Here is a 15,166-nt window from a genome sequence, read left to right as displayed (position 1 = left end):
CAAAAATGCAGGCGACTAAAGTATACGCTTTACATTGGTATATTAAATATTTTTGTCAATAAATTGTTTGTTTTATAGTTTTAAATTCATAATACATTTTTACTTTCAAGTCAACAGAATGCCATGCTGCTCAACCAACTAGCAAATACGCTTTTATCTTTGCATATGCTTAAATATAACAAAGCTAAGTATTTTGTTGTAACAAATACAATTGTTAGCAAATATTTCCACTTATAAATTTAATTTCATGCTAAAAACAAGTGCGCAGAATGCAACAATGTGCAACCAACTACTGAATACGCTTTTATTGTTGAATACGCTTTAATGTTATTTTGCTGTAAGAATTATTTTTTGCTTTTTAAAATTTTATCATCATTAATACGCTTTATTTTATACAATTGTTCATTTTGAATTTAGTATAATTATTGTCAACGATGCGCAAACAACTAATTAATGCGCTTTTATTATTAAACACGCTTTAATGTTATACAATTGATCAATTCGGTTAAGAATTTTTATTGCGTAATATATTTAATTCAAAATGAACTTCAATTAGTTCTAAAGACTCTATACGCTTTTAAATGTTACAATTGATAATTTTAACTTAAGAAATATTAATCTGAATAATTTGATTTATAACAAATAAAACGCAGCAATACTCAACCAACTAGTGCATACGTTTTCATTATTTAATATGCTTGATTTTATAGAATTGATAATTTTTACATGAGCAATATTGAGCAACGATATTCAACCAACTAGTGTATACGCTTTTATTATTTTACATTTTGGCAGCAGCATTATTGTTTAAATAAATAGTTTGCGTTTTACAAATTTTATTTAATAATTATAACAAGTGCACAAAGCGTATCGCAGCTCAACCAACTAGTAAATACGCTTTAATAGAATAACAATAATTATTTTGTCATAGCAATTATAATTATTAATTCATATTGTTACTACTGCAACTTTAACTGCAAAGGGCGCTAACAAATTTCAACGCCCACAATTTATACGACCTCTTTTATTTCTATGTGTGTGTGTGTGTGTCTGCGCATAAATAAATGCGAAACGAGACGGCGGCAGCAAGTTTTATAGTTTGCATAAATATATTTGCACCCACATTATAAACATTAGCAATGTGTCAGCGTGTCAACTAAATGGCAATTGTTGTAACAAACAAATGATGTGCATAAATAATTATGAGCAGAGCTGACATTGCAATTTATATTTGTGCTTGTTACATTTATTCATTAACACAGAAGATAATTTATGCAGCACTATAAATTGATATGAGTTAACGTAACAAAAAAAAAGTAAATAAATATTATGAGGTAAATAAAATAAAATAAATTGAGGTAAATGCAGAAAGTAACAAAAAAGTAAATAAATTCGCTGTTAAGCAAATTCTCTTTACTTTCTAAGTACAGTTTGCTTTCTCGCTCACGCGCTCTCTCTCTCTTTCTCTTTAATTTCCGCTGCCGCAGAATCTCAGCAAAAGAAATTGAGAAATGATTTATTTGGTTTGCTGCTTTTTTTATGTCTTGTTGATTTGCTGAAGCGTTGCCACGATCATTATCACAGCCTCTCTTATGGCTCCAAAAAATGCAATGCACCGCTACAAACGCAACAGCTGCTCACACACACACACACACGCACACATATGACAATTGACTAACGCCAAAGCAAAAAGCAATAAAAACGGCAGTCGGCAAAGACAGAAAAATAAACTCAAGCTCTGGTGGGGCTCTCAAGCAAGGTTCAAATACGGGGGCCACACGTCACTTGAACGTTGCTCAAGTTCAATAACCTGGCCAACATTCACACACACACACACACACGTACAGCAAGCGCACACTTATACACTGACAATTACCAAATAATGTGGCACATGCACATGAAGCAAAAAGCCGGCAAACAACAACAAAAATTTATCAAAAAAAAGAGACACAAACATGTGAAACTGGAAGAAACAAAATAAGAGAATAAATTGAAACAAAATATAACTCGACGACGTCGACGTCGTCGTCGTCAGCTTACATAACAGCAAATAATGTTTAAGCAGCGGTAAAGCAAAAGAGACAAAAAAAAAGAGGCAAAGTCAAATTATAAAGTGTAAGAAATCAAATTGAAGCTACTAATACAACTAAAGTGTATTAAAAGTAAAGCTGCGCCAAGTTTTTAGCAAATAATGTAAGGCAAAAGAGCCAAAAAAAGAGGCAAAGTCAAATTATAAAGTGTAAGAAATAAATTTGAAGCTACTAATACAAATAAAGTGTATTAAAAGTAAGCAGCGCCCAAGTTTTTATTTTAATTGCTGCCAGTTAAGCATTAAATTGTTTAAAGAAAATGAAATTGTATACGCAGTTCAAACAACAAATGCGCAAAGTGTATTAAAAGTTAAGCTGCGCCAAAACTTAACTTTAGTTGATCATTAAATTGTTGCTCAAAATTTTATAACTTTGCAGTTTGTAATTAAAAATTTAAAGCCAGATTTTCAACGCAGATGCCACAAGTTAATGCCACAAAGCTTATAATGCTGCTAAACTTTTTGTATTGTATTCGGGACTATTTGCTTTTGATGATATTTCACTCACGAATTTCATTTCGACATAGAGCGCTGCATATTAGAATTCTTTGAACGTAGGCCAGGAATGAAAGAAAGTCATAAAGCAAGTTGAAAACGTGGCGCACACACAATCATATTACAACAATAATAATAATAATGCACAAAAGGCCAAAATGTTGTAATGAGTACAAGACGAAATGAAGTATATGGAAAAATAAGAGAGCGCAGAATGGGGAATGGGGCAGAGCATGGCAAATGAAAAACTAATTGTAGCGTAGCGAATTAGCCAAGCTGAAGCCGAAGCGAAAGAAGAAAATAAAGCAGCTTGAGAACAACGACAATAAACGAAAAAAAAAGAAGTATATAGATAGTTAGAGAGGGAAAGAGAGTGAGCGAAAGAGAGAGTGCTAGTACATTGCTATGCAAGTCACGGCTTAGAACACCCACACCCCCCACCCCACCCCTCTCCGCTTAGCTTTTCCGCCTCACAAGCCTGTAATTGACGCAAAAGTTTTTGTCGAAAAAAACGGCTGCAATGCCAACGAACCAAAAACTGCAGAGCGGACTGAGCGGGGCAGAGAGAGAGAGAGAGAGCGCAACATTCGAAGTGTGCGTGGCATATTGAAAACAAAAGCCAGCAGCAAAACCGACAGTCAGTCAAAAAGAGCAGGTAATAGAAAACCGTTAGCAGCCGTTGGTAATTGGCATTTAAAAGTATGTCGCATGTTGCATACAAAAGAAAAAATAAAAACAACAACAACTCAATATGTTACCATTGAGTTCATTGCTCGTGAGCTCATGTCAAGGCAGCTTCAATATCAAGCAGCCACTATATATTCAATATGGCAAGTGCATAACTGACAAATTATATAGCTGCCAGTACTTGAAAGATATAGCGTGAATTATTTATGCCAGGCTAGCAACGCATGTTAATAGAACTAACAGCCAAAGGTCTTGGCAGTCAACACTATCAATTTCTTGTTAGTTTAAACAAATAATTAGCTGCACTTAATATTTGTTATAACAAAATTTGCTATACATTTATTATTTATTTATGTACATTTTGCCTTATTTAATTTATTTTTTATTATAGCCCAGCGCATTTGCATTTGTTGCAAACTTTACTTATTAAGTGCTCAAATTTAATATTATAAATTTAAATAAAATAATTTGTAGTTTTTATTCTGCTATAATGTAGCTACATTATGCTATGCATTAATTATATATTAATGGCAAAATATTTAATGCGCAAATTTGTTTGGCTTTTATTTATTTATTACTAGCAACAGCAATTTAATTGCTTTCTAAGCCAATTATTTGATGTGAACTTCATTGCTCAAATGAATGTTATAAATTTTAACAAAATTTGATTTTTTTATTACTTTGCAGTATTTATTTAAAAACAATTATTTATGTTGAAAATTGCAAATAAAGGCAATAATTAAAAATCCCTGATGCATTTTTTAATTATTGCTTTCATTTGCAATTTTCTCAATAAGTCTTAGAGCATTTTTTTTTTTATAAATTTCAACAAAATTTAATTTTTTTGCAACTTATTATTTGTTAGCTTTTAATTATTACTACAAAATTTAATTTATAACAAATATTTGTATATGAAAATTTTAAACTAACGTTTTCAATTTCAATTGAAGCTTTAAAAAAATTGTGTAAAAAAAGAAAATTGCAAATGAAGGCGATAATTAAAAAACCTAATGCATTTTTTCAATTATTTTCTTCATTTTAAAAATCCTAATGCATATTTTAATGCATATTCATTTGCAATTTCCTCTTTTTGCCTAATAGATTAATTTGCATAAATGAAGTAACTTGCTCTTATTCTTGATAAAAGATTTAACCTATTTTTTTATATTTAGCTCACACTTTGCGCCTTTTTTTAACAAAGTATTAAGCTTATTGCTTTCTTTTTAAAAGACTTTTTACAGCTGCATTTATAAAGAATTGAGTTACTATTACTCAGTTTAATTACTTTTGTCAATTTTGCTAACAAAAGACATTAAAGAAAATTTATGCTTATAATTGACACGAATTAATTAAAACAATAAAGCACTTGGGGCTTGACTTTGTATACAAAAGCGCCATTGGCCTTCAACTTGAGTTAGTAACTTGTCATTTAATATGGAGCAGAGCAGACCGTTTATGCCATTCAGTTATAACGGACGGGCTGCAGTTCTTGCAACTGCACTTAGCCGCAACTCACTCCCCCCTCGCGCTCCTAGAGTCTAAAATATATTGCTTCATTAATGCAAGCAGATGACCTCGTTCAAACTGTTCCATTTCACAAGCAATTCGCAGAGCTTTTTGCACACTTTCTTCTGCTGCTTGCTGCTGCGACAGATGCAGATGCAGCAGCTAAAGATACAGATATTGTATCTGCCTTCAGCCCAAAAACAATATATCTGTGTGTGTGCGTGTGTGTGTGTGTGTGTGCGGCCACATGAGATGGCAAACGACAATGTGCACATATATCAAATTATATAAACGTGTACTTAAAAAACTACACTTCCGACCTTCGAGTGAGAGAGACCCAGCATGACATCCGGCAAATACACGGCGAGCGCTACAAACATTTATATGTATCTAGATACAAATGTAGCTGCGCCCAAGTGACTCTCTGTGTGTGTGTGTGTGTGTGTGTGTGTGCCTTGTAAGTAAATGACAAGAAATAAAGTAAAAAAATACAGCAAGAGGCGGCCGGGGAGGGGTGAGGCGCGCACTGCATAACAGCGCGACATAAATTGAATTTTTTTTTTTTTTGCAACTTGTGCTAAAACTTGTCGAGCACACAAAACGACAAAAAACATTTTTAGAGCTTGAGCGAAAGTGCAGAAAGAGAAGCAAACGCTTATTCTAATTTGTGCAGCTGTAAATTTAATAATCTTTACTTAAATTGGAGGTGAGTGAGAGCAGAAAGCTGTGCTGCGGTCGCAGGAGGCTCACTATAATTCTTTCTATAATTAATTTTTGAGGCTTGAGCGCCAGTTGAGCGAAAAGCGACGAGAACGACGCTTATTCTCTATTTGTTGCAGCTGTAAATTTAATATTTTATTTAAATTATATAAACCAAAGCTTGTCTTCTTCTACTAGCTCACAAATTCTTTTTTTAAATTAATTTTTTGAGGCTTGAGCGACAGTGCAAGCGAAAGAGCGAGCGAGCGAGTTAATTTGTTGCAGCTGTAAATTTAATATTTTTATTTAAATCAATCAAATAGTTAAACTTGTCTTCTTCTAGTAGCTCACAAATTCTTTCTAGAAATTATTTTTTTGAGACTTGAGCGTCAGTGAGCGACGCTTATTCTTAATTTGTTGCAGCTGTAAATTTAATATTTTATTTAAATTATATAAACAAAAGCTTGTCTTCTTCTTAGTAGCTCACAAATTCTTTCTTATAAATTAATTTTTTGAGGCTTGAGCGTCAAGTGCGAGCGAAAGAGCGAGCGAGAGCGACGCTTATTCTTAATTTGTTGCAGCTGTAAATTTAATATTTTATTTAAAGCTTGTCTTCTTCTAGTAGCTCGCGACACAAATTCTTTTGATAATTTCTAATTTATGTACGTAGCGCAACAATTGATAATTTCGAAATTGAGCAATATGGAAAGTTAATTTCATATGCCAGTCAGGCATGAAAATCATTTTGCTGCCTTGCAGTGTGACCAAAGACAAAGACAAAGCGACAGAGGTAGAGAGAGCGCTAAAAAAAGTTCAATCAAACACGCTTAGAAATGAAACCAGCAATCAGTTTGGTCAGTTAGTCACTCACCAGGCCAGTTATTTGTACAATTGATGGCTCTATACGCAATACCAATAACAGTTATCAAAAACGAACAAATATATGCAGCTACTATTATTACAGTTCAAAGACAGAACGAAAGCGCTGCCAACTTTCATTACGTGGCAACAATCATTGTTCAATTTTTTTTGTGGCTTGTTGCAAGTGCTGAGTGCGCCGAGTCGCTCAACAAACGCAAAGGTATTAACTTGCAACCAAATGGGAATTTGGCCAGCAGCACAACCCCCTACCCCCCACCCTATCGCTTATATATGCATAGATTCATTCATAACTTAGTAGTGGCTGCTGCTGCTGCTCACAGCTCAACGCGTTCAATTACGTCTGCTGCCATCATAAGTGCAACTCACACACACACGCACACACACACACAGCATTAATGCAAGTGTATGCGTAGTGGTCTAGCTAACAATCCGCCCTTAATGCTATGCGTACAACCCCTTGACAAAAACTTTTAGCAATTAAAACTTTGAAATGAAAAGACAATAAAAATCAATTATTGTTAATAACAAGCAAAGGCAAAGGGCAGTCGCTCTCAGTCTCAGACTCACACTGACAACCCGAATATAAAGAAAAAAGTTAAAATTTGTACAGGCGCAAGAGCGAGGTGAGCTCATTAAAAATTTCCATTTACTTAAATATGTATTTAACAAGTTTTATTAAAAGGCAGCGCAAAAGTTTTAAATGCTAAAAATTTGTTTTAAGCATTGATTTTTAGATAAAAGCCAAATTAGTAATTTATTAGGCCTATGAACGCGTTAAGCGCAAGCAAATTTTACATTTAGTTAGAGAAGCTTTTGTAGAATTTTCTTTAATGGCAAAACAAAGTTGAATAGTTTAACTTTAAATAAAAAATATATAAAATGACTAAAAATATTTTTAAAAAATTAAAGCCAATTTAGATAGGAATTAGGGCAACAAACGATTTAACCTCATCAAAATTTTCCAGTTGGTTACACAACTTACATTAAATGGCAAAACAAAAGTATTATACTCTTAATTTGCATAAAAAATGTTTGAAATAATTTTAAAAAATTTTTGATTTGACAAAATTAACGAGTTAGGTTTATCAAAATTTTGACATTTAGTTACACAAACTATTGAATACTTTTATTAAATTCCAAAGCAGCAGATTTAAAGTTTAAATTTTCATAAAAAATGTATAAAATATTTTAAAAAATATTTTGATTTGAGAAAATGAATTTAGTTATACAAACTATTGAAGACTTGCATTAAATGGCAGCACAAAAATTTTAAATGCTACAATTTGAAAACAAAATAAATATTATAAAATGTTTCTAATACAAGCTTTGATTAAAAGAAATAATTTTTAAGAAATTAAAGCCAAATTAGAAAGAAATTAGGGCTATGAACAAGTTAAGCTCAACCAAATTTTGCAGTTAGTTAAACAACTTACTGAAGAATTGCATTAAATAGCAAAGCAAAAGTCTAAATTTGCATAAAAAATGTTTAAAATAATTTTAAAAAATATTTTGTTTTAATTAAAAATAACTAAAATGCATAAAAAATGCTATTATTTAATTATTTTTAATTATTTAACTAATTTACAACATGTCTGCAATATATGAATTTTTTTTATTACAATTTCAATTTAAATTTGCATACGCTTGTTGCAACCCTCGCAGTGCAGCAGCCCTTATCACATTGATAATGCCGCAACCCGTTCCATATTGTGCAAACGATGCATTTAATTAACAACATTGGCTGGACACAGTCACGAGCAATGACTGATGCATTGCTGACTGCTGAAGTCCTTGGCAAGGACCTTGCTTTGGTTGTTGTTGTTGCATCACACACAGGGTGGGTGGCAATCAGGTAACGTTAAGCTTTGAGAGTTGCAACATAATGGGGAAAATTTGTGAAAACTGTAAATGGGGTGGCAATCGGCCTCGAGACGCAACCACCGAAAATGCGCAAACTGAAATTGCGGCCAAACGCACTCAGCCTTTGATTACTTTATCGAGCAACTCAAAGGATGTGGCGGCGGAGGCGGCAGCGGCAGCTGTGGATGTTGTAAATGCATTGAAGGATGCAAAGTTAGCTGCTCGCCTAATGCTTTGGTTGCTGACTAAGCTCGGAGGCACATGCAGCGCTAATGTTGCCTCTGCCTCGGTCAGACGCATGTGCCCATCTATTTTTAACTGTCTGGCGGCAACAGCAACAGCCAGAGCCAGAGCCAGAGCATCTGCTCAATAGGATTGGGGGGGGAGTGGATGCACGCACTCTGACGTTAGCCGGGGAGCATGCAAAATTTATTTGCCATGGCTGTTGCTGTTGCTGTTGATGCCACTGCCGCATGCGTCACGCTGCCAGACGCAACGGCGACTGCTGCTGCCACTGATGTTGCTGCTGCTGCTGCTGGGCGGTCGATTTAGCTGGGGGCAGCGGTTGGGGGCTAACACCCAAGCAAATTGCATGCTGCGGTTCGAGACAATTTGTTAGCTTTGAGTGCTGGCCCAAAGTGAATGTTCGTTGGCTAAAAACTGTCAAAAGCAGCGCCAAATTAAGTGCAGCTAAGGCAATAATAATAATCGATTTATTCATCGATATGTGACAGGCATGCTTTGAAAGCCTAACAGTGAACAAAATGCAATCGAAATTAAAAGAAGGTAACAAAATTAAGTAACTAATAAATTAAGTAGCGATAAGCTAAGACTTTGAAATTACAAATTTTAAAATACATAAGTATTGTATTAAAAGTAAATAAAATTAAATTATGTAGCGATTATGATCACACTTTGAAAAGCTTTGCAAGACTTTTAACATCAAAATGCTTTTAAATTAAAGATACATAAGTATTCTATTAAAAGAAACTAAAATAAATGAAGAAAAAAATCTTTGATAAAAGTTTGATAGGCTTAGCTAAGACTTTTGAGCTTAAAATGCATTGAAATTAAAAATTTTAAGATAAGTGAGTATAGTATTAAAAGTAAATTAAATTAAATAACTAATAAATTAAATAGCGAAATCATTGATCGAAATTTGATAAGCTAAGCTAAGACTTTTGCGCTTTAAATGCTTTCAAATTCAAAATTTTGAAATACATAATTATTGTATTAAAAGAAAGTAAAGTAAGGTTCCAATAAATTGAGAAGAAAATTCTTTGATAAAAGTTTGATTACTGCTGTAACGACCTGGCAGCTCAAAATATATTTAATATTGTATATCTTAGAGCCATAAAATATTATGACAAAATCAAGTAGAGTAGAAAATATTGAACTATGTTAATTTAACGCATAATTTGAGGCCGAAAATTGTTCACACAAAATTGTAGCACTACTTTTACTTCTACTTTTACTTTTGAAACCAAAGACAAGACCAAACTGCTGTTGGGAATCGAATTAGATTTCAATTGAGAACAAGCCTAAAGCGTCTGAAACTGCTGCATATCATTTGCTGGCCTGGCATGGCATGGCCTGGCCTATTTCCTTGCTCATTTTAAAGCGTCAGCATCGTGACAGGCTCAACACTTGTGCGCGTTGTATAATCGTTTTAACCTGCAGCTAAAGTGCAGTTTAAGCGTGTTGAACTTTTATATAAGATATACATATATATGTATAGCCATCCGGCAGGCAGTGCAGCAAGTGCACTTAATCACATGCAAGTGGCCGGCCTGGCGCACTGGACTAGGCGCAGGTGAACATGTTGCCACTTTAGTTGCGACAGTTGCGCGCTGCTCTTATTCTATGTTGCTGCTAGTAACGGCACGTACGTCTGTTGAGCCTGCAGGGGCACATGGCATAGCTTAAACGATGCCAAGTGCCAAAGCGGCACTAAAGCTCAGGCATAAGTCAGAGGCTTAGGCAATAGGGCCCAGGCCAAAGAGCACAACACAGCCGAAAACTCTTCAAATGATGAGAAGATGCTGCTTCATGTGCTAATTGCGCTGTCAAGTCAAGTAGACACAGTCGCTATATATGTGTGTGTGTGTCTGTGTGTGTGTGTGTGTTCTCTCTCGGAAGCAACAAGCTCTGAAATGCCAAATGAGACAGCCACACACATTGCCTGAAGAGCAAAAATTGTTGCATACTTTGCGCGGTCGCAAACATTTCGCTCTCAGCAACAAAAACACAACTACAAACAAATATGTTTATGACTAAAAAAACAACACGAAATATGCTGCCAAAAATTCCAACTTAATGTGGCGCGGCTCATTGAACAGTTTCATCTCGATATGCAGCGTTGTTGCCGCTTTATTCAATTATTTTTTATATCGGTTATTTTTTTGGCTAACAAACAAACAAACAAAATTTTAACGGCCATGCAAGAGAGCGAGAGCGCGTAGATAAAGCGCCGGCAAGCAGACAGCAACAAAAACGCGTCGCTAGCAAATGGCCAAAATCGATTTTTCCAACCCCGTCAGCAAACAACATGTGGCGTTGTATATGTTTGTTTGTTAGTATGTGTGTGACTGTCTAGGCAAAGTTGCTGCTGCTGCTGCTGCTGCTGTGCTGGTTTCATTTCTGGTCTGAGGCTGTCTGCAATTGCTTGTAGCAACAATTGTGACAAGCTATGCCAAGCGTATTTCATTTTGATTATAAGAACTGCAATTTTCTTGCTCATAATATGAGAATTTTTACTCTAAATGTTGCAACCCCACAGCGCCTCTTAAGCAGCAACTTACAACAAACTTTAACAGCAAAGAAAAGTAAACTAAAATTGCTAGCCAACCCCAAATATTTCTTTTTGGACGCTGGCTCAGGGTGCGTGTGCAACTTTTGAGGTTAGAAATTGTAGCTCAAGTTCGATTTGAAGTTCGGGGGTTGAGTTGCAGGTAATTATGATATAGGGTTGATAAGCTATGACAGGCTCTTAGCTCTTAGAGCTTAAATTTATATAAAAAAAAACTTACCCTAGCATGCATATTGACATCATTCTCGCCTGGCTGGACGCCAGTGCGTATCTTTTTATTTTGTGGTCCTTCGCTGACGACGATGGTGGCACCGCTGCCACCGACACTGCTGCCAGCGACTGATCCACCGACACCACCACTCCCGTTACTAGCACCGTTATATGGCATTGTGGTCGCCGTGGTGTTGAATGGGTATATAGCCTCCGAGCTAAGCAAACTGTTTTGTGAAAAAATCTTGGCGATTTGGCGCGTAGCCCTTCCCAAATGTATGTTGGAGAAATTTGCACGTTTCTTAAATGTGTGAGATTTACACCCACTCTACTCTCTGTCTCTCTCTCTCTTCCTACAGAGCACAAGCGACGTTTAACGTAAACAACAAATGAGAGCACGAGGACGCACACGGGTGTGAGTGGGAGGAAAAAAGCGCGCGCGAGCTGAAGATTTTTTAGAACTTCTCTTTTTCTTTCTTTTTGTTGTATATTTTTACAGTGTTGTAAATATTGTTATATTTACTCGAATGTTGCGTTTTGTTTGCTTTCTATTTTTAGATTTGATTTTTTTTCATACACTTTTGGAATCGCTCTTGACGTTTCTTTATTGCACTTAAGATTTCGCAGTATGATGAATTTTCTGCTTGAATTTTCTCGTTTACTGTGTGTTTGTGGATTCAGCTGAAAAACAGAGCAAGAAGAAACGTGTGGGTTAAAAATTTGATTTTGTTTATAAGTATAAATAATAAAGTGCATATTTGTATGCGTGTCTAAATAAATGCAGAAATTCTGTAGAAGGTTTTTTTTATTAGAAAAAAATAACAGCAACTGAACTAATTTTGTAAGTTTCTTTTTAATTGGTTATGTTCTTTCCATCGACACACATGCCCCACGTTCCAATAAGCGCACAAATTATGCATAATTATAGCAATAATATTGATTGGCTTTCAATAAGCAGCGTTTCCACATATCAAAAGATAATTATTTTTTCGAAAGCGTATGCCCCAAGATAATGGCATATGGAAAAGCTATTTATAGAATAGGCATTTCGTTATTTGGAAATATATGTTGGGCAACCAAAAATTTGTTTACAATATGCAGCGAGCTTATAAACAATGCAACGGGGGGGAAGAGTGAGCAGCAGCAGCAGATAGCAGCTGATGGTTAAATTAAATTTTATTTAATTTATTACATGCATGCCAACTAAATAAAAGAATAAAATATTCATTCTAATTGGAAAGCTGCGAACATAAATCAGCTCACACACAAACAACCCTCGTATGTGTGTGTGTGTGTGTGCAATAATAAAGCGAAGACGTTCAAAACGAAAAAAGCGCCGGCAAAACAGTTCCAGGCCTAATATAATGGCCTAAAAAAAAATGACCAAGAATTCGCAATGAAACGAAATGAAATTGAAACATGGCACAAGGCAAACTTTAACTGTGGAAAAACTTGAAAAAGTTGCGTGTGTTGTTTTTCTTGCTCTTCTTGTTAGATATTTGTGTTGTGTGTTTGGGCCGCTTGCAACCCTTAAGGGGGAAAAGTGGGCAAGAAATAGGCAAAGCCAAAATTGTTGGAGAACTGAACACACGGCACAGAGCGCGGCGGCGGCGGCCGTTGATTTCTGCTTTTGTTTGTGGGGGCGCCGCCGCTCGCGACTGACTAGGGGTTGATTTTTCATTAATGAAACACAAGCGTTGCGCCGCAGTCGCGTCGCAGTCGCGCTGCTGCTACGCATGAACTTTTATTTTATATATTAGTATTCATTTTTTGCTTTCATGCGCTTTTCTTTTTGCTGTTGCATGCAGCGGCAGCAGCGGCGGCGGCGGCTTTTTCTGTTTTTCTTATGTGTACCGCGCTTTAAAATGGCGGCGACGTCGTCAGCACGGCAAGCGGGCAACAGCACAATGCGACTTTTAATTGATTATTCAAACTGTTAATTTAGTCAAACTGTTTAATTTGCAGTCACACAAACACTTGAATTTGTTGCGTATTAAATTAAAAGATTAATAACTATTTTTTTTGGTTTTTTTTTATTTTTTAAGTTTTTTTTCGTGTGGCGAAAGTAAACTGCACTCGTTGAATTTTAAACTGTCAATGGTAAATGATGTGCCTTTTTGCATTTGACGTTTACTTACATATTCCCCCCCCTAATAACTTTTGACAGTTGACAATTTGTATGCGCTACTGTTAAATGTTGCACACACACACACACACACAGACAGTCAACTCACTGACAAACACAGACACTGAGACACAGACAAGCTTAAACGTTTTTGAAGTTGTAATTCAGTTAACGACGCGCTGTTCTTAATTTGTATTTGGTATTTGTATTTGGGTAGTAACTTGTATTTATTTTTGTTGCAAGACTATTATTTGCTCCAACTGCCTCTGTTTTGTACACTTCGGCGCCACGCTGGCGATTGACGTTCAAATAAGAAATGAAAACCTGTGAGAGCGTGTGCGTCCCGTTTGGCTTGGCAACTCTTAACAGTCCTACACTGCGTATACATAACAACAGAGCACGTTTTCCTATGATATTTCCAACCACGGTGCGCTCAATTTTCCCTCGAATATTGCTCAATTTGTTTAACAACAGCGCGTTAACATTTTCTGTTGCGTTTGCGGATAAAGCGGATAAAATGCAAGAGAGCGCACATAGGGGTGGATTGCAATGACTTGCAAACAGAGAGTGAGTGAGTGAGCGAGAGAGAGAGCGAGCGAGCGAACTGTCAAAAGAGCACAAACAGACAGAAGAAGAGTAAATTCACCATTCGCTGGTTTTGCTGCTGTTTTTCGGGCTGCCCTTTTTGTTTGGCTATTTCGTGGGTGGCGCATAATCACCTACCGGTTAGATTTATTGTTGTTGTTGCTATTGTTATGCTTTCGCCCTGCTGCGAAACAAAAGAGCAAAGCAAACGCGGCGCTAAGTAAATCTGCTTTTCATGATTCCAATTTCCACATTGCACATTTTTAATTAAACACACCGCACTGCAAGCTAACAGCTGCAATTATATACAAACACACAGACACACACACACTTGCATGAATTTTTATTGTACATTGCCTTGCCTGCTGCTGCAGTTATAACGGCAAAACTACTAACACAAGCACTTTCACCCGTTAGGCGTCGACTGCAGCTGCTTACCTTAACTTGTTGTTGTTGTTGTCGTTTTTGTTGTTGCTGCCGCTGTAGTTATTGTTGTTGTTGTTTGACAGGTTTGCAAACCGCACACGTTGTTGTAGTAGCACTGGCACTTTTTATACAATTATGCTTTATTATTTAGATTACTTTATTGTATGTATGAACGTACTGCTGTTGTCTAAATAATCAGGCAAATGATTTTTAATGTTGTTTTGTTGCTGCTATCGCGTGTCTGCTGCTGCTGCTGCTGCTTGCTTGCTGCTGGCCCTTTTTCAGACAGAGACAGAGATAGTGAGCGAATATACACAAACAGCGAGAGTGTTGCGAGAACGAGAGCTGCAAACAATCGAGTCGAGAGATTGTTCAAGTGTTTATGTATGTTTGTATGTGTGTGTGTGTGTGTTTGTGTGTTGGTGTGTGTAAATGTTCTGTGTATTTATTATGTGCGTGTCTGTGAGTGTATTGACGTTGACGTCGGGTTGAAAAGAGAGATAGAGAGAGATGAATGAAAAGAGAGGCGCACGCAAATGGAAAAACTGACGGCGACGACGACGACGCGCGGAAGTATTTAATTAAGCCAAAAGTATTTAATTTAAATTGATGTATATATATATATATATATAATATGCAAAATGCATACGCACGCACGTCTCTATATATATGTACTTATAGCACACACTGTAAGTATTTATTGCTGATTTATTATTGCACAATACACCACAGCACCGCACCACACACGACTCTCTCTCTCGCTGCTGCTGCTGTTGTTGTTTGGTTGAACTTG

The 15,166-nt window shown here is 36.0% G+C and overlaps 1 protein-coding gene across 15 annotated transcripts in view; it reads right to left on the bottom strand.

Annotated features, from left to right (window-relative positions):
* Positions 1–14,804, bottom strand: part of LOC108596109 (heterogeneous nuclear ribonucleoprotein L) — a 104,070-nt gene extending 89,266 nt beyond the window's left edge. For 3 of the 15 annotated variants that reach the window (XM_033293271.1, XM_017981532.2, XM_033293273.1), the window contains exons 1-2: positions 14,386–14,792; positions 11,248–11,918 (exon numbers count right to left, since the gene is read on the bottom strand). In XM_033293271.1, the coding sequence (XP_033149162.1) occupies positions 11,248–11,415 (168 nt within the window). In that variant the 5' untranslated portion in view covers positions 11,416–11,918; positions 14,386–14,792. Of the gene's footprint in view, positions 1–11,247; positions 11,919–13,091; positions 13,228–14,385 lie in introns of those variants that run through there. The other 12 variants (XM_017981531.2, XM_033293265.1, XM_033293267.1 and 9 more) reach the window with 10 other exon arrangements.
* Between the last annotated feature and the right edge of the window lie 362 nt (positions 14,805–15,166).

This window comes from Drosophila busckii, chromosome 2R (genome assembly GCF_011750605.1).
Source record: "Drosophila busckii strain San Diego stock center, stock number 13000-0081.31 chromosome 2R, ASM1175060v1, whole genome shotgun sequence".
Lineage (NCBI taxonomy): Eukaryota > Metazoa > Arthropoda > Insecta > Diptera > Drosophilidae > Drosophila > Drosophila busckii.
The sequence above is the reverse complement of the archived record's forward strand: the minus strand, read 5'-3'. Positions and strand labels throughout refer to the sequence as shown.